Raw genomic sequence first — 18,672 nt, 5'->3', positions numbered from 1 at the left:
CCACTGCATACTGCATCTAGAAGATTGCAGGGTTTTCCTAGCTACAATTCACACACTTTTTTACTGTCACAATAAGAGAACCCTGTTTGTATGTTAAGGGGGTAATTGTGAAATTGTGTGTGCGTTCTCTATTGTGTTGGATTATCAAGGTAGTGTCCTTACAAGGGACCATCACAGAACATCTTTCTCACTGCACAGCCCAGCACACTGGCTATTTCTGACCAAGTTGTGCAGAGCAGAAATGCACACGGGTACTGAAAAGTATCCATGTCAAGCTGTTAAAGGAATGTTTTGTGTACTTGAAATTAAATGTGTATCATCTGATTTGGCAAGCATATGAGTGGAGGAGTATTTGGTTCAGGTAATGCTGATAGTAGTATAATGATTTGGAAAAAAGAATCCTCAATTGCAAGGAGTCAGATATCCAACAGGCAAATGCAGTGTGCCTATACCTGACAGGCCCAGGACTATGTGCCTGACTGCAAGGGTCAGAGATAAGAAGTGGTAATAGAGGAACAGGTGTTTGGAAAATGCTTTGACTTGTTGCTTGGATTGAAGAGCCACCACTATGCCTGTGAAGATGGAACTTGATTAAGCAGTGAAAGTTCACCAGAGGAAAAAGTCTGTTGTGACTTCCTGCCAATTACTACTCGGCCAGGATTAGGTATGTTTGATGCTCCTTAAGGGTATGCCCAAGCAGCAGGACTGAGTGGTTACCAAAGTACTTACTGCAAGTGTGGGGAACACTCCGGAGGACTTCAACAGCTTTGTGATCTGACTGGCTTTTCATATGTGGGTTCGAAAAAACAGCCTTGTGCAAAGCTCTTCATGGTGGTGCATCTTTCCTTTTGCTGTGTATTTCTGTGTAGCCTCACTCTGCTCCCTGGCCTGCCAGTTACTGCTCTTGCTGAAACCACCTCTCTTTTCTCTAACTGTTCTTTTCCTTTTTCTTCTTTTCATCTGGAAATCTGTCTTGATAACTAGCTGTTAAATTACTTTCATGTAAGACCTGTCAGCACAACTGGGGAATCTTAGAAGCTGAGAGAACATTCTTCATCATAGAATGCTCTCTCACTGAAGAATGATAGAAGAACGCCTGAAGGCAGAGTATGACCACGAGCAAGAAATGCTATTTTAGATGGAAGACTGCAGAATTAAACTAACTTCTCACCCCCAGCTCTCCCAAAATTGAAGCAGTCTTAGATGAGCTTGTGAATTTCCTAGCAGAATTACGGAGTTGTGGATCACTCTTTGCAAGATGAATCTCTTTCTTCAGAAAATCTTTAGGGTGTGCTTTGCTATTGCAACATGTTTCTGTCCACAGATCAATCATCGTGGTTACAGAAGCTTAACTTTGTCATAAAGAATTCACCAGCCTCAAGTCATCCAGATATTTCAAGGGATTAACAAGAAACACATTCTTTGGGGGTGGGGGAAGGGGAAAGCATGTTCTAACCTGTGTTGACTGAAGCACAAGATTATAAATAATTTCCGTGCTTCACCTCTCTGGCCACTCTTGTGTGGACATTTCACATATGTTCACAATAAAATAATGGAATTTCTTCTATTTAAAGTCTGCAGCATCACATTCGATAAATACAATTAATTTCTGCTGCCAGTAGCCATTAATTATTCGGGAGAGCAGTATAATCTTGTCATCCACATTGCCTAAAATACTGACCTAAGAGTGACCACTCTACTCAGCAGGTACCTTTTTGTAAAGGTGTGGGGTCTCTGATCAGTCGCTCCCCTGATGAAAGCATGCAAACAAAAGTTTAAGAAAGGAAGGCCAGTGTATATAAAGTGGTGGTGACATCTGAAAAAAAACACCAACCACCAAAACAAAACAAAAAACCCTATGCCTTCCTTTTAATAAGCTTGTACAAGGAGAATTAGGTGAGGCTGGGAGGTATGCTTCCTGTGCATGTCCTCTGGCCACATAAATAGAGAAGGATTGAGTGTGGGATTGAAGTAATGGCTGTGCCATAGATGGCAACAAGTATTTACTGTTCTAGGAGAATGTGTTAGGCTCTGTAATGAGCAGATTATTCAGCTTCCCTCTCCGTAAGGAAGGAAGAAATCACTTGCTGACTTAGGCGTTTAAGTATGAAGTTTTAGATAGTAGTAGTTTCCTACTACTTGAAAATCCTGACAGAACACACAATGATTTTTCTGTTGTAGAAAAAAGACAAGACCATCTGTACTACTTCTCTGTCATTTTTCATCTTTTAGCATGTTTCCCATTAGTTATCTTTCCTGCCTATGAAGTATTTCAAATTTTGCTTTTTAGAGGTCTTCCATTAATCCCTCAGATTTCAGACCTCTGTACCTTTTTCCATTCCTAGAAAAGAGCATTTTTCAGTTGGACTAGTAATAACAAAAACCAGTACTATAGGTAAGAGTTGGTTTACTTAGAATAATTTTGCTTCTATTTTCCATCCATTTTGCATCATCTGTAACAGGTTCTTGCAAAGTGACTTACACTGAGAAGACTGTCAATAAATTTCTCACAGTGATGCCCTGCGGTCTTTCTTGGAGATTACAGTTGATTTACATCCTAGCATAGGTACAGACAGCTCAATACTCTTTCCAGGAATATCACTCATCTGATAGTTGTCAAGTTGGAATATTTATGTAAGGGTACTAGATAATCAAATAATTAGACTCAGATAGATTCTAGAGGTCATTGTCAACTTTAATTTTGCAAAATAATTACACCTTCTTGGCTACCTCCTTGTCTTTTCCTTTTTTAAATTGGCTTAGCCTCAGGCAAGGCACAGTTAATGTCTTATTCTTTTAAAAGCTGAATGCTCAATGTAGCATTTAGCTTCTAATTCATAAAATTCTCTCACACCATATGATTAATTGCCTTAATACGTTCTCTGTGATTATCTTAGAAAATCTGGGCCTTTGATAGTTGCATTTGTAGCAAAAGTGAATGACTTGGAATGTAAGCTCTGTTTGAAGTGACAATGTAAGCTCTATTTCAGGTAGCAAGTTTGTCATATACAGGTTGTCAAAGCTTTTGTCATCTCTTTTTTTTCCTTCCCCCCTCTCCTGTGTTCTTTAGAGTTGTAGTATTTCACTGCAAAGGTACAGTAGGATAATCTCAATAGAGAATTTTCCCAACTTTCTGTGTTGTCCTAAGAGACACATTGAATGGGATTGCTAGCGATGTAACAGGACTTTGTATTATCGTGCATTCACCTGTTTGGACAAGATATGGCTTTGATTTCTTATGTGGATTTTTCATGTTTTAACCTAAAACTATGTAAAATCAGAAATTTCTGGTACCTTTTATTTTTTTGTCTCTTATCCTCCTTTAGCAGAAGTCTTGATATTCATTTTTAAGATCTGGAAAAATGTCTCCTACTCTCAGATCAGCACTGAAAAATTTAAGAGCCGCCTCTTTACGTCCGTGCAGAATCCTATGCAGTGAGAAACAGTGCTCTCAGCACTCCCAGCTGTCTCTTCCCTAGAGAATCACTGCCCGGTGCGGGTTCTTTGGCGCAGGCACTGCCTGGGCAGGAGCAGGGGCACCCCTCTTCCTGTGCTCAGCGTTTGCCACACACCTCCTCCACACGCCTCCCAGAAACCAGCCCTCACACCGTCCCTGCAGCTGACCTGAGAAGTCACCCTGTTTCCTTCTCACATATTGCTTAGCATAGAAGCAACAAGATCAGTTCTGCTGTTCTCAGCAAGAGCAGGGAAGACATCAGTCTCAGGTACTGGTGGAGACTGAAAGAGGTCAAGTGTCTCTGTGTGGACTTCTTGATTTATTTTGTTTTCCCCAGAAGTCCTTGCCTCCCCACTGGGAATTTTCTTCTCTTCCTCATGTATATGTTTGTGTGTATTTGTGTATGTGTATGTATATATACAGAGGGAGAGATACATACAATTTTTGTACATCTATATGTGCCCATGTATAGCTGCATGTTTCTTGTTTGCCTTTTTTTTTGTCTCTGTCTGTCTTTTTCTCGTATATTGCTTTGATTGTGTGGGGCTAGAGGGGGAGTATCTGATTCAATAACTCTGTCTTCACCAATTCCTTGTTGTAGACTATTGGGGAGAGTCTTATTACAGTGACCTCATCGACTTGCATCTGGGTGGTATGTATGGCTGAATCTCCTGCTGACACTAACCCTGCTGACACTCCTCCCCACCCCTCCCTTCACCTACTTTTCCCATCCTTGCCTCTCAAACAAGAAGAAGCAGCCCTTGCACATGACTGGCTATAGCAGAACCCCTTTTCCAGCTCAGGAAGAGGAGACCCTGGCATGCTCCACAAACCACGTGTAAGGCTCCCTCTTCTGTTTTCCACAGTGCTGATTATTTCAAAATTTACTTCGTGTTTTCACTCCAGTCACCTTCCCTGCTAACAGTGGAAGGCCATTCTGTTCTTTTGCTTCTCCTTTGCAGTGCCCAACTCTACCGCTGAAACACTATTTAGGAAAATATTTTACCATGAAGGGGTTTGCAGAACTGACCTGCTCGCAAGAGCTGAAAGCGCTGTAAAGGGTTAGTCATGCCACTGCCTCCCTTTTCCCCGCCTGAGGCTTGTTCGCTTCTTCCAAAAAAGCCAGAGTGTGTTGATGATCTAACAAAACCAAAATGATCCCTCAAGGGACTTTGGAAATACTTGAAGATGACAGATGCTTCTTCTTTCTTGTTTTGTCTTATTGGAAAGTCAGGAGAAAATCTAATGTTAAGAGTTCCAGTCATTTTTTGCTGGAATCTGCTGTTAGAGTTTCCAATCAGCCCAGTTTGCATCATTACGCAGCTGATAAACTTCTTGCTATGTTGTTGGATTTTTTTTTTAATATTCCCTTTACTGCTAAACACATATTACAGCGTTTAGCTCTTTTTTCCACTTAGCTTTTATAATCTGGTAACCACTCTGCACTATCAGTTCTGCATTTCTGTAATTAATGTTACTTCCTGAATCCCTTAGTAAGTGGATAACTTTTTGGTTGCAAATGGTATTTGTTTAGTATTTGCCCATCTTGAAAATTAAAACAATAATCACCCTAAATCTATTCTTATAAAATGAACACATCTGTCAGTGGATCCAAGAGAAAGTCAGCTCTGCTGGAGTGCCTTTTCATCTGAGAGTCTCATTTAGTTTTATCTTTCAGAGTACAAAGTTGCTTGATCTAAGCTGTGTTTTTGTTGGAGCGCATTACAATCCAGCTTTGCAGAGTGAAAGACTCACGTGCTCTAGGCCTGATCCAAGACACATCACTAGAAGTCTTCCCCTGATTTCATTGTGTTCTGCATTTGATTCTTCAAACAGAATCTTACTTGGGCTTTTTAAGTGTCAATTTTTTTCTCCTCCTTCAGGGGGAGGCTGTCCCACGTTGTGTCTATCTGTAGTTGTCAGGAATAAATCCAAATTGTCCTGACACAATAGGCTTTTATTGAAGAACATTCCTGAATCAAAAATATCCACCTAAGTTCAAGTTTCAAAATGAAAGACTTTTCTTAGCAGACCTAATTTGTTGCCCAGTTCCCCTGTGCACATTTTGATGTGATAATCCTCTGCTAGCCCTTTGTTTCATTCATTGTTCAGCTCCTCTGGCATTCCTCCCTGTGGTATTTTCTGCAGGGAGACTTTGAAAACCTCTTCCTAGTTATATTCATCAGGGCTGGCCCATACTCATATGTGCTAGAGCAGGAGCTGTAAAAGGGTTGATGCTGAATTACACTTAACAGACCCTTATCCCTATTTAATGCTATATCCACTACACCTCTCCCTCCTCCCGCTTCTCCTCCTAATGCCTCTTTAGAGACAGCGATCCCATGAAAATCACTAATAGTGGCTTTAAGAAAAGCAAAATAATCTTTACTTAAAGGGACACTGTCACTATAAAAATTACTGTGTTGCAGAAAATCTTAATTGAAAGTTGAATTTAATGTGTATCTTTTTTGTGTTCACTTTTTCCGTTTCTCTGAACTCTGTCACTCCAGAGTGGTCATTTCTGTTCTTCTATAGCAGGCTGGTTTCATTTATATGGTGACTCGGTCACGTGGGCTTCCAACAGCCAGAGACAAATCAAGTTTCTGTTCATCTCAAAAATACCTTTTTCGAAACAAACTTTAGAAAACTGTATTGGGCAGTATCCCTTTAAATGTAACGAGCCAATATAGCCTGCCTAGAGTATGTTCCTTTATAGTATTATTTTGTTGCCTCTGTAATTTGCTTTACTTTTGCTTTCGGGGCTGCCAGAACACTTTTGCCAGAAGGGATACATTGCTTTGATTGTACTTATCACTATCCAGTGGCAGATGTAGAGCTCAGCTTCAAAATTAACGTGCAGGGTGCTGCAGTTGGGTGGAGTGCCGTTAAAACACCTGGAGCGCAGGGTGGCTGTGTCCTGCTGAGCGCTATAAACAGCAGGGGTGCTGCCTGGTTACTTATTCTGCTGGCAACTTGTATCTCTGTGGCACAGGCATGACTCTAGGGTCATGCTGTCTGTAGAATAACAAGCAAACAATGCAAAATACTTTGAAAAGTTGTCTGTAAGTTTGTTATATCTTTTGAAGAATGAGGGCATTAATTTAATCTGGATTTTCTTTACACTAACGAGAGCTGCCTTTCACGTAGTTGTTACGGATTGCACAACATCTTTCTGCAAGGGAGTGGTGACTTCTGACATCCTTGGTCAAGTTCCAGTTTGCAGGATTACAGATTGCTATCTTAACTACCCGCATGGCTCTGCTCAGATGCCATAATCCTTTCTTCCTGTTCTAAAATGTCATGTACTGTTGCTGTAAAGCAGATGTTTTGTTTCACGCTACAGATGGTCACATTTCCAGTCTGAGTAATTATTCCTTTGTGTATATCGTATGTGCAGCTACGTTAAAAGAACATTACCAAGGTTGCAAAGTCAACCGAAATTCAGATTTTGTATTATGTTCATATATCAACAGATCTGTGACCTTTAGATCACCTCAGAGAACTCTGCTTCATGCCCTTATGGAATAACTGGTGGCAACAATAGGTTGTCATCCTTTGTAGAGCCTCATGGAGAGGAGATGGGACATGGTCAGTGGATTTCACAGATGTTTGCTGGCAGTTGTGGAGTGGTGAGACTGGAAAACTGATTCTGAGCCAGGTGCTGGGAAGATAGTGCTCTGGTTGATACACACTCTTTGTCCCTTTTATCCCCTCTTTCCAGACAGTCCTTGTCCCAATCCTATTTCTTTCCATCCAAAGCAACTGTACCCCACTTCCATTTTCATTCTCAGTCCCAGTTTCTGCTTCTCAGGCATTTCATTTTAATGCTACCTACCTGACAAAGAAATCCTAGTAGTCCACCCATCAGACTTCCCGTTCCTCCACACTAGCTGTTCATAGTCTTTCACTCCTGCTGTGGTCTTCCCACTGACTCAGTCCCCACAATCTCAATCCCTGCCTCTGGCCTTCTCCCAGTACTTTTAGGCTCTGCTCCCTCTTCTTCCCAGCCTTAATTTGTCTGGAAAATTATAGGTCATCTCCTCTCCACAAATCTGCCATCCCCTTTCACCCCTTACCCCTTTTCCCCTCTCCCCTCTGTCTTTCCTCCTGCAGTAGTCTGCATTCTCAGGCTCCTTGCTTCATTAGTCCCAGCTTCAGTTCCTCGTTACCCACTGGTTCTTTGTCCCAGTTTGCTCCTCATCTGCTTGTGGAAAGTACCTCTGTTGTTCCCTCTGCATTCAAATGAGCAGTTTCCTTTTCCTTGCACCCAGCAGGGGATCACTGAGGAAGCAGCCCCACACTCCCATCCCACTTTGCTCTTGGCTGGAGTGTGCCGAGACAGGTGAGGGGTTTGTTAGGGAGAGAGCTGCTCTCTGTGACAGTGCTGGTTTCAGACATAGATTCTCTCGTCTTAACAACAGCCTTATGAGCATCAGGTAAACACATGGGGGAAAAAAGTGCAATTGTATTTTTAAATTTTTTTTTTATACTTTTTAAAAATATAGTTCATTTTTTATTCATTTATTTAAAATAATTGAGTTGACTCGGTCCTTTAAAGTCCTGCAGATCTAACTCTGTAGGACTGGATTCTGACAGCTCAAGTGGGAACAGTTCTATTGCTTGGGACTGGCAAACACAGCTCTCCTGGAAGAGGAGTGGAGTTGTAAGATAAGCATTGTTTTTGCAGTCTGCAGCTGCTCTTGACACTGAAGTGAATTGGTAACATGTTTTCTTTGCTGAAAATTTGGAGCAAGAGCACTCGATAAGCAGAAGGTGTTAAGTATAATTTGGTAATTGCTTGGTTCCAGTACCTAACAAGTACTCTTTTACCTGCTTCTTTCTGCACACAGAAATTAACAGTCTTGGGAGAGGGAGTCAGTGCAGGACTTGCCTAATTCTGACTGCATTTTGAAGTGCATTGAGATGTCATAGAAGCAGGAGACTTCTGTGCAGTCATTTGTGGTTGTACTCTGATCCAGCTGTTGTTTTTCCTGGTTTTCTTTTCATTCCCCACCTTTTTTTTTTTTTTTGTTTTTTTTTGTCTTGTTTTCCCTCTCTTCTGTTGGGTATATAAATGTGTGGTTCAGTCTGCATGATGATTCCGTGGTCTGTGAGTTTGCCCCAGGTTTCTGCTAGTGATTGTACATTACCGGATGTTGGTTTTGACACAGTTTTAGTAAACTAGACACACTGAGTGATGTGCTTGTGGGATAGTTCTCAGAATTCTTGCCCTTGACTCTCTAATGCCTACAGTTGTGTGGATGCTATTCTCCGAGAGGTGTCTTTCTGTAGACATGGTGTTCTACAACACCACTGTTGAACAGCTTCACCAAATAGTAAAGTTGTAATGCTTCATTTTTCAGTACTTGAGTTTCTGACCAAAACTCATTTTTAAAAGGTGGTAAAAAGGATATTTCCTGTGGTGAGTGTACACAGTTTGTTATACTGATCTCTTCTGGACTTTCCTAATTTTAAGCACTGATTTTAAATTAGAGCTCTTAGTCTGCCTACTAAATGAGTCATGGAATTTGTTAGCAGAATAAGAGTTTCTGAAGTGTTGTGCTTTTAGCTTGTGAGGTCAAGTGCCAGCACAGTGGTTCAGGAGAACTGAGATAAGCCTCAGACCCTCATTTCGTGCCTGCTGCTGCCAGTTTCCAAACTGGCCTGGTTAGTCAGCACAGATACAGAAATCAAAGTCTTTGAATGGAAAGCTTGGAAAGGATGTGATCCAGTTTGGTCTGTGGTGTATCTGTTCAGGTCATTTTGATTTGTGGTGGCTCACCACTTCTCAGGAACCATCACAGCTCTCATGCCACAGGACATGGCCAGATGGTGAAGGGGATCAATGTGAGCTGTAGCTTAGGGATTGTGGTGACTGCCACCCCAAACTTTGTTGCACTTTCTTCATCCTTGTAGGACATTTTTGCTACTGTGCTCCAGATTATGAAGAAGTGTTACGTAGCTACAGCAGAAAAGGCCAAAACCAGTCTGAAGTATTGCTCTTTAAACAATAGGTAAATGAAAAGTAGAAAAGATGACAACAGTCCGGTGTAGCTTGTGTAACAAAGAACAACATACAGTGAAATGTAAGGTCTATTTTCATGGTGGCTAGACAATTTCCTTTCCTTGTTTTAAAGAGGCTTTGGAGCTGTGATAGTTATTCTTGGCCTCGGCTCTTGGTTTCCACCACTGCCTTAAAGGCTGCAATCTCTCCAGAGAACTATGACAAGATCTTTCTTGTCATGGCTGCATACAAGATTTCCCAGAAGGGTCTGGGAAAGGCTTCTTTTCACAGAGACAACATAATTCCAGTCAATTTATTGATGGAATGTGGCTAATCTGCAAGGCAGAGCTTCTGCCTCTCCAGGATTTCAGTGTGCTCAGGAGCTGGGCACGCTCCTTTCCTCAGTGAGCTGCAGCTCCTGGCTCCGTAGCAATCACCCCACGTGCCCTTCTGAATGCCTCTTCTTGCCTGCAGCTTGGGCTGCTGAACGCTGCTTTGAAGGCTTTACACCCATTCAGAAAAGTTGCCCTGTGGCATTGAAGAGGAACAACTAGTGATAATTTTCTGGCCAGAAGCTATAGTCACACCTCATCCTCTTGCTGACAGCACAGAGGGAGCCTAACAAGTGAATGGTCACAGAAATGGTTCTTCTCTTGCCCTTTAGCTCCTTCCAAAGAATCTGCTTCAGTGGGGCAGTGAGCAGCTTGCATTGCTGCTGCCAGCAGCACGCTACGTGCGGTGGATGAAGACCTCTGTTGCCAGAGAGTTGGGTTTTTGGTGATGGAGGAGGCATGAACTGAAAGGGGGTTGTTTTTTGTCAAGCAAATTTAAAAAAAAGTAGAATTTTTCCTATCTGACCCTGGCTCCATGGCCAGGAAAATTGTCTTATAGCAATGATCATGTTTTTAATTTAATGTGACCATGAGGTGATTTCTCTAAATAATAACATCATCATAATAATGATAATATTTAGTGCAGAATTAGTAATGGCTTTGGGAGAAATAAGAAGACATGGAAAGGATTTCTGTAATGTAATCATGCAAGTAATAAGGGCAAGGTAGACAAGACAGTTTTTAACACCCTTTTGTGAACCCAGGTGTTGTATAGTTATTTTTGATAGCACTGGAGATGAGGAGTTCAGCCTTTGCCCAGGACAGTGTACATGGGCATAGTGAGAGCTCTTGCTGTGAAGTTGTATTTTTTAAAAAATTATTCTTGACAGGAATGTGAATGATCTGATGATACATTAACTATGTAAATGAATCAGCTGGCTGAGAGAATGCACTTTCCGCTTAGCAGGTGATGTTTTCTTTTCCCCAGTTCTCGGTTTCTGAAACAGTTAAGAGGCCTTCTCTTTAAAGAGTTCATCTGAAGGGATAGCGAAATATGTGACATGGGATACACTTAAAGATTGCTTACTGTCAGTGAAAAATTGTTCTCTGTTTCAGGAAAGATGATAACCTAGTTCTTCTCTTCAAATTAGAAAGTTCCTATTTCAGTCTCCTTCGAGTCTGTACCACATATGTTGATACTCCTTATTAGCAAGGCTGGGGAGGCAGTTTTCATGGCTATCACCTTAGAGAAGTTTTCTAAAATATATTTTAAATTCTACTCCATGTTATGTTTTATAATACTTATAGACTTCAGATTATGGCACTTTCGAGGGCATAATCATTTTCACAGTTTCAGAGAAACACAGGAGGTAAGATTACAGGTTGCACTTCGCTCTGTCCTTATTGTTTAGGACCCCCAGTACATAAGGAATATTTTTTAAAGCCTTGCTGATCATCCTCATCTGGACAGAAGTTATTTCCAAAGCAACTGTAATGATTGTATAACCTGTATTCACTGATGCAACTATAATTTACGTCTTAAATAGCAGCATTTGGAGTAGTTGGAAAGGATTTTGTTAGTACAGGTTATGTTACTGAAAAGCGATGTTAACATTTCTGGTAGCGGGACTGTGATAGATGCCATAGACTTTGTAACTTGATTCAAGGACAGTTTTTCTTATACAAGAGTGGTAGGATAATAGATCTGTTAAAAATGAGGATAAGTAAGAGCAAAAGAAGAACACACAATTGTGGGGAGTAAGCTCTGTATTACAATCTCTTGCTGTGTAAGTCCTGTAGCTTTTTTCCAAGGACCAAAGATGGTGTCTTCTCCTAGGATCAGACCATTTGCTCACTGATGACAAAAATCAATAGTTTGTGGCCATGTTACAATGACTGTAATTTTCACATACCAGGCATTTATTTTTAGATCAAATATAGCAAATTAGGAGTTCCTCACCAAGTCTATATGTCCATAGTTTGAAATTTATAAATATAGCTGCATTTTAGTTATCAGCATCTCCCCTTGCCCCCACCCCACAATATTCTGCTTTGTGTGGAAAGCTGCTTATTCTTTAAATGCCTTTGTGATTTGGGGTTTTTCTTGTTTGTTTTTGCTTTCAAAACCCAATCTGTGAAATGGCAATAATAGGGAAGGAAAATAAAAAAGCCCTAGTATTTTTTATTTTTAAATTAAGAAGTTAAAAAATGTTGAGCAACTAGAATGAAGGTTCTGGTACTGTCAACTAATGTTGGTACAATGCTTTATTTGTAACTGTCACACGGCCAACTGTGGCACCTCTCCTAATGTTGCCCCTTCTTGCTCCCGATACAGAGGTTTCTTCCTGTCTGAGAAAGCCATGCTGCCTGGTCACGGGCTTTGAAGCTGGTGTGCTCTCCCCCTCGCTCCAGCGTGTCCTCTGTGTGCTGGTCCAGTTCTGTGATGGTCCCTTCCAAAGCCTTCCCGGTTCGCCGGCAGTCTAGTTCTGTAACACGTTCTCTGAACCACGTGTATCAAACTCTGCTGACTTCTCCAAAACAGTCGTTGTTCTTACCATGTTATTGCTGTGGAGTTTATGCCTCTTCCCAATGCAGAAATGCCTCCTTTTTATAAATGCAGTTGTACACTGAGAGCAGTGTCCCGTTCTAATAGCTCCGATGTTTCAGGCTGAGCACCTTCCTCGTGCATATGTTCTGTAACTATTCAGTGATGTTGCTTATTTCCTACTGTTTATTTATGTAACGTTAAGTACAGCTGAAAAGCAAATTCTCAGTGTTGAAACAGCTCAAGCATTTTAGAGATGATAAATGTTTGTCCTTCACTGGGGTAACAAAAAAGATGAAAAAGACTCAGTAAGTCACTGATACTTTTTAAGGATTTGTAAGCTTTAAAATGCTTTGTGAAAGGAGAATGTCATGTGAGACCTTTAAATTTACCATTTTAACTCTGCAAAGCCCTCAGTTGGTCATCGTCCCCGCAGACCATTGCCTCCTGAGGCGAATCACTTTTTTTTATCTATGTAAAAGCCTTTTCCCCTCTAAGCACAACAGTCCAGTTGAGTACATGTGTACTCATGACACTTGACACAGCAGATCCTGGCAGGCTGGTTCCATGTTAATCATTCTCCCTGTGATGTTCCCTGTCTGAAGAAATTATTTTCCATTAAAAAGGACACTTTTACCATCAGTGGATGCTGCCATAGTGATAACAGCATGGTCCTGATAAAGCTTTAAGGTAGGGTGGCTGCTTACAGCTGGTGTCTTATGTGTGCAGGCGAGACTTTTTGTAGCCCTACTTGAAATTTGACATTTATCAAAAGGAGTTAAATATTCATCTCTGCTCGTCCTGACGTCTTGTTCACAAACCTTTTGGTTAAAGACCATGTGCTTGAAAAATGTACGTTAGGAAAAAGTACAGTAACAATAACCTCCTGTCTGGTATTTGTACAGCTCAGTATGAGTTCACCAGTACCTCAGTCTACCTCTTACCTGTTATCTGTGCTTATGAGGGACATTGTTCATCTGTAGACTGTATCCCTTGTTTCTGCTTCTCCATTTCTTGTATTTTTTCTTTTCTTCTTGTGTTTCCTTTCTTCCTCACTCTTACGCTTTTTGTCCTTTGCTTGTCTTTTATTTCACCCTTTTCCCCTTCTTCCGTTCCACTTCCAACTTCCTCTTCCACTCCTGCCTCTTCCTCTTCCTCGTTTGGTCCTATTGAAGTTGAGCCCAATGCCGGGACACCACGTCGTAGACCTCTCTCCTTCTGCCCTTGCTGTGCCCATGAAGGTAACGTAACCTCACACGCTCCCCGTTCTCCTCAACCACAGCTGGGTTGTCGTAGCAGCACTAGTCAGCTAGTGACCATAAGGCCCCCAGCCCCATCCCCAGCCCTTTTCTTGCTGTGCCCCCAAACCAAGCAACCTGGTAACCAGCTTCTCTGAGCCTGTGACAAGTTATTAAAGGTACAGTATCCCTTTTGCTAGTCCCAGCTGTGCTAGGGAAGGTGTAGTGACGGGGAGGGACATTGGGCAGCAGTGGTGGGAGCAGTAATGTCACACTCGGAAGTTTCTGTTTTCATTTTGTGGCTTCAGTTTCTCTATTTCTCCTGAAAAGTGTTTGGAAGGTGGGATAAGGGAAGACAATCTGCTTCCTTAAATACGGCCTTTTAATTAGTATACCGAGATTAAAGGAATACTGTGCCTTTATAAGGGCTGGTTTGCAAAAACATCCTTGAACTTCAAAAACCAACAAACCTGAAGCTAGACCAGTTTTCCCTCATCTGTCTTACCGAGTGCATTCTTCAACTGTCCCAAGTGGAGTTTGCTGTAGAGTTTCTGTTGCCAAGGCATGGGGGAAGGGGTTGTTTTATGTGCGTTCATGGTGTAATTTTGCTAACCACGTACTCTGCTTTCCATGGTGCTCCCTCACATCAGTTGTCAGTGCTTCCTTTCCAGTCCTTCCATTATCCCTCTACTCATTGGCTGTTTAAAAATACTTCTGTATTTCATAGGTCAGTAGCATTGTGGTTTTGGCTTTTTCTTAGAGGCATTTGTTTTCTGTACATCCCGGCATCGGGAGGGAAGGGGAGACTCCCCAGTGCTTTCATGGCACCGCAGCACTGGACATCTGCATGTGCGGTCTCCCTCTCCTGCTGCCACGGGGCACAGTGTGCAGAGATGCTCAGAAAGGCATGCCTGGAACTGAGCAACACACTGCTATAGAGTCAACAGAGCCAGAGGCTCTTAGTGTGGTTCTGGTGTTCCCCAGAGGTCTGCTATTACTATTTTTCACAGACAAGTATTTTCTCAGGCTAAGCTGCAGTTTCACAGGAGCCGTAGGCTCACCTTGGTGTAGCTCCAGCGCAGCCCTCTCTGAGGTTCAGAGGATGGATGCAGGGCACAGGCCTGGCTCACCCAGCCTTTCCTGGGGGGCTTATCGAGTGTCTCCCAGAGCTTGAACAGGAAGCTTGCTGCTCCAGTATTTTTAGCATCAAAATGACTGAGTTTTCGCTCTTGATGTGTAGATAGTATGTATCCATAACAGCAAACTTGGACAGGGACGTCAGTTACTTCAGGATGCCAAGGTTACATGCAGTGCAGGCTGATTGGATCTGGCAAACTGGAGATAGTGTTGAGTTCCATCGGAGGCCTTGCACCTGCCTCCATGTCCATGCAGGCAGATGTGCTGCTGGTGTCTTTGGTGGTGTCTGATACAAGTCATGGTGTTCATCTGCAGGTCGTGCAGTGTGGAATCAGTGGCCTAGACCAGGAGATTGCTAGGAGGAGCTTCCCTGGTGAGCTCTTGCATTTGGGAAATACCAACAGGAGGCTTTGGGAACAACATTCTGCAATGTATTCCACATAACTCCCAGCAGATACAAAGTTCATCAGTGGACTATTGAATAAGTTTAGGAATTAGTTTTAAAATAAATAAAATGCCAACTATGAGTTCTGTACTAGATGGCCAAGGCTTGATGTATTTTTATTCTGCTTCAATATTAGCAAATGTGTCCAGGGATTCCTTTTCTTTCCAGCACTGATATGCGGTACAGTGAGAGGTAGTTTCCATGTTCACTCTGCAGAGGGGTTCTTCAAAATGGATAGATATAGGTGGCTAGGAGGAGCAGTCAGAAAAGATTTATTTAGCTATTGAAAAAAGAAAAGACAAGATGTTACTTTTGGCCAGTAAAAGAAAAGATTGAGGACATGCAATTGAAGAAAATAAAGGTAAAAGACATGAAGCAGCAATTGAATCTGCTTCTGATGAGTGTACGTTTAAGTAGGTGGCATGAAAATCTATAAAACTCTTCTAATGAAAGGAAAAATGAAGTAATTCTAGAAATCTGGACTTTTTGCAGTAAGAGTGAGGAAGAAACAAGCAATCGCAAGACAATCAGAAAGAAAAAAAAAAAAAAATCTGGCTCCAAAGAGACGAGAATCCTTTTGGAGATGACTTCCTCTCTTGTGTGTGCTCTAGGCAAACTGAACGGACCCGGCTTGGGAGTGCTCTGGCAGCATCTTGCTCGGCTTTCTTTGCACATTTTGCCCTATTGTTGTTTCTGCAGTTTGGCCTTGTAAGGACTGTAGGGCGTTACCTGAAAACTTATCAGGCTTCTTTTTCGGCAGGCATGGGTAAGAAGGATGATCCCAAGCTGATGCAGGAGTGGTTCAAGCTGGTGCAGGAGAAGAACGCCTTGGTCCGCTACGAGTCCGAGCTGATGATCTTGTGAGTGGGGTGCGGAGCTCTGGGCAGGGGGACGCTGCTCCAGGCCGTGCTGCCAGGCGTGCGCACGCGGAAGCACCCGTCCGTGGCCTCGGGTGAAACACGTGTCACCCATGAAAGTGTGCTTGGGCTATGCAGAAGTAATGTGTGACTCCTGGCTTGGGTAGAGTCCCCTTCTAAGTGTAGCCAAAAGTGTTTCATTTGGTCACCTTTGCTGTGTGGCCCTCTGCCTGGAGTGGGACCCCAGTGCCTCTCATTTAGGCTCAGATGATAAGGCTTTTTTCTGATAATGAAGTCGGGAGCTTTTTCAGTCCCTGTGCTGCAAATTGGCTGAAATTCGTTACTGAATATGTCAGCTGACTGAAATGCTGGGGTTTGAACCCTGAGCCCTGAATTAAGGTTGACATATGGGTGATTCCCACAGTCCTTCATAAAGAGGTGGTGAGTTTGCCTTATAGCTTCCGCCCAGGTGGCAGCTGGCCGTGCAGGGAGAGCCATAAGGGAAATGAGCCCCAGGGGTCCCGCACTGAGTTGACAAAGGTCAGGTGTCTGCTTGGGGATAAAAGCTGGGACCACTTGCAGGGAGTCAGGAGTGTCTGCCTGTGGAGTGCACTCCACAGAGCTTCCATATTCAGAGAAGACCTGACTCTCCCTGGAGCATGGCCCTGGTCTGTTTAGGCCTTTGCAAATGCGGGTGGATTGGGTGAGAGTTGCCATGTGGGCACCTTTATCTTATGCGTTTAACTGGTTGGTCTGGCTGTTTCCCATACCAACTATGGGAAACCTCGGTTCACTGTTTGTACCGCCTGTTGTGGGCCGGGTCACATCTTTTGTGGGATCGTTGGGGGTGGTGTCGTTTATGTACCAGCTGATTGACTTGTTTGTACCCCCGGTCGTCAGTCATGTCACGATGTTTCTGATTACAATCCAGTCTGTATATTGGTTTCTCTTTCTGCTGGCTGTATCATTCGTGTTGGGCCTGGTCATTGGCAGAACACTGACTCAGGTAGTATAGAAGCTGATCATCTTAGTGCCTGCGTCAGAAAAGCCCCAAGGTGTTGTCTGTCTTGGAATCTGAAAGGCAACTGCATGACATGGCCTTAATTGATAAGTGACTTCGTCTTTAGAGCAGGAAGTGTCAGGAGATAAACAGAGATATAATTTTGCAGTGATTGCAGGTTTGTTTGTTTCTTTACACAGTTTTAGATTTAATCCCACTCATAATCCATTCAGCTGTATTACACTTCATAGCTGAAGGTAAAAAAAACTCAGATACTGAAAGCACATTTATATTTTAAAAAAGTATAGTTTTATATCTTAGGTGTTTTAAGAGTTGTTCCAAAATAAATTGGTCAAATGCACAGCAGATATCTAGAGGGGGAGCAAAAACTGAGAATGGATGTGAGGGAGGGTATGGAGTTTTCCAACATACCCAGAACTTGGATTCCTGGTGTTTCCCTTTCAGTGCTCGGGAGCTAGAGCTGGAAGACAGGCAGAGCCGATTACAGCAGGAACTCCGGGAGAGGATGGCAGTAGAAGGTGAGAGCAAAAGGGAATTTTTTATAGATATACATGTATTTCTAGCCTTGTGTATGCTGATAGTTTTTGATATCTCTGTAGATCATCTGAAGACAGATGAGGAACTCTCAGAGGAGAAGAGGATCCTGAATGAGATGCTAGAAGTAGTGGAGCAGAGGGATTCTCTTGTGGCTCTTCTTGAGGAGCAACGGCTTCGAGAAAAAGAAGAAGACAAGGACCTGGAGGCAGTCATGCTTTCCAAAGGTTTTAGCTTGAACTGGTCCTGAGCTTAACACATTTACCTCTGCTGGTCTGTGTTGTCCAGTTGGCCTACCCTGAGTTCGCCAGAATTATGTGGATAGGAAGATGCTGAAGAGGAAGCCTCTGGAGGGTCCAACAGCATGCAGGGATTTGGGTTGAAGCGCTCAGAAGCCTTTTGATAAGTGTGTTGATTCCAGAAACTTAAGTTTTACATGCCTGCAAGCCAAGCTGAAGATAATGAGTTGAGACTGTGGAGTCTCTTTGAGGTCCTATACAATGGACCGTGTTTGTGTGCGTGCGGCAGGAGGGAGAGGAATAACCCAGGTGTGGGGAAGGAGGTTAAGGGAAGAAGTACCCTTAACTAAACTGGATTTATGGCAGTCCATTCCCTTCCCATTTTTACTACACCAATTCTAACAAAAGGGAGGGAAGCACCAACCCTCTCTGGAAAACCACAGCAGCCTGTAGCAGCCTATACGGTGGAGTCAGCTGTCCGAGAGAGCTCCAGAAGCACAGGGCAACACCTTCTTTGCTTTAGTCTTCCTCCCCACCAAAGAAACCTGCACTTGATCATTATGCATGGATATGAAGAAATGAGAGACAGAGAAGATACTTGCTAGTATGTGTGATGGAACTCTCTGCCTCCCAGTTTTCAGAGAGATTTGGGCATCAGAGGACTCTCTCCCTATCATAGCCTCTGAAATCATCATCTTGCTGTGGGGGGAATAAAGAAGAGAAGAAGAGAGAAGGAAGATGTCCTTCTGCTTTGCTACACACTGGAGAGACAGCTATGGCTGGCCTTAGTCTTCATGGCCACCGCTCAGATGCTGGTGGGCTTCTTTGTTCTGTTTTTGTTGTAACTGTTTTGACACTGGAAA

The 18,672-nt window shown here is 42.8% G+C and overlaps 1 protein-coding gene across 3 annotated transcripts in view; it reads left to right on the top strand.

Annotated features, from left to right (window-relative positions):
* Window positions 1-18,393, top strand: part of MICAL3 (microtubule associated monooxygenase, calponin and LIM domain containing 3) — a 103,967-nt gene extending 85,574 nt beyond the window's left edge. Inside the window, exons 32-35 of one of the 3 annotated variants that reach the window (XM_008945224.1) lie at window positions 13,514-13,579; window positions 15,919-16,018; window positions 17,481-17,554; window positions 17,636-18,393. In XM_008945224.1, the coding sequence (XP_008943472.1) occupies window positions 13,514-13,579; window positions 15,919-16,018; window positions 17,481-17,554; window positions 17,636-17,820 (425 nt within the window). In that variant the 3' untranslated portion in view covers window positions 17,821-18,393. Of the gene's footprint in view, window positions 1-13,513; window positions 13,580-15,918; window positions 16,019-17,480 lie in introns of all 3 variants that reach the window. The other 2 variants (XM_008945225.1, XM_008945223.1) reach the window with 2 other exon arrangements.
* The last annotated feature ends 279 nt before the right edge of the window (window positions 18,394-18,672 follow it).

Source organism: Merops nubicus, unplaced genomic scaffold (assembly GCF_000691845.1).
Source record: "Merops nubicus isolate BGI_N331 unplaced genomic scaffold, ASM69184v1 scaffold17608, whole genome shotgun sequence".
NCBI lineage: Eukaryota > Metazoa > Chordata > Aves > Coraciiformes > Meropidae > Merops > Merops nubicus.
Note: the sequence above shows the minus strand (reverse complement) of the source record. Positions and strands in the feature narration are given on the sequence as shown.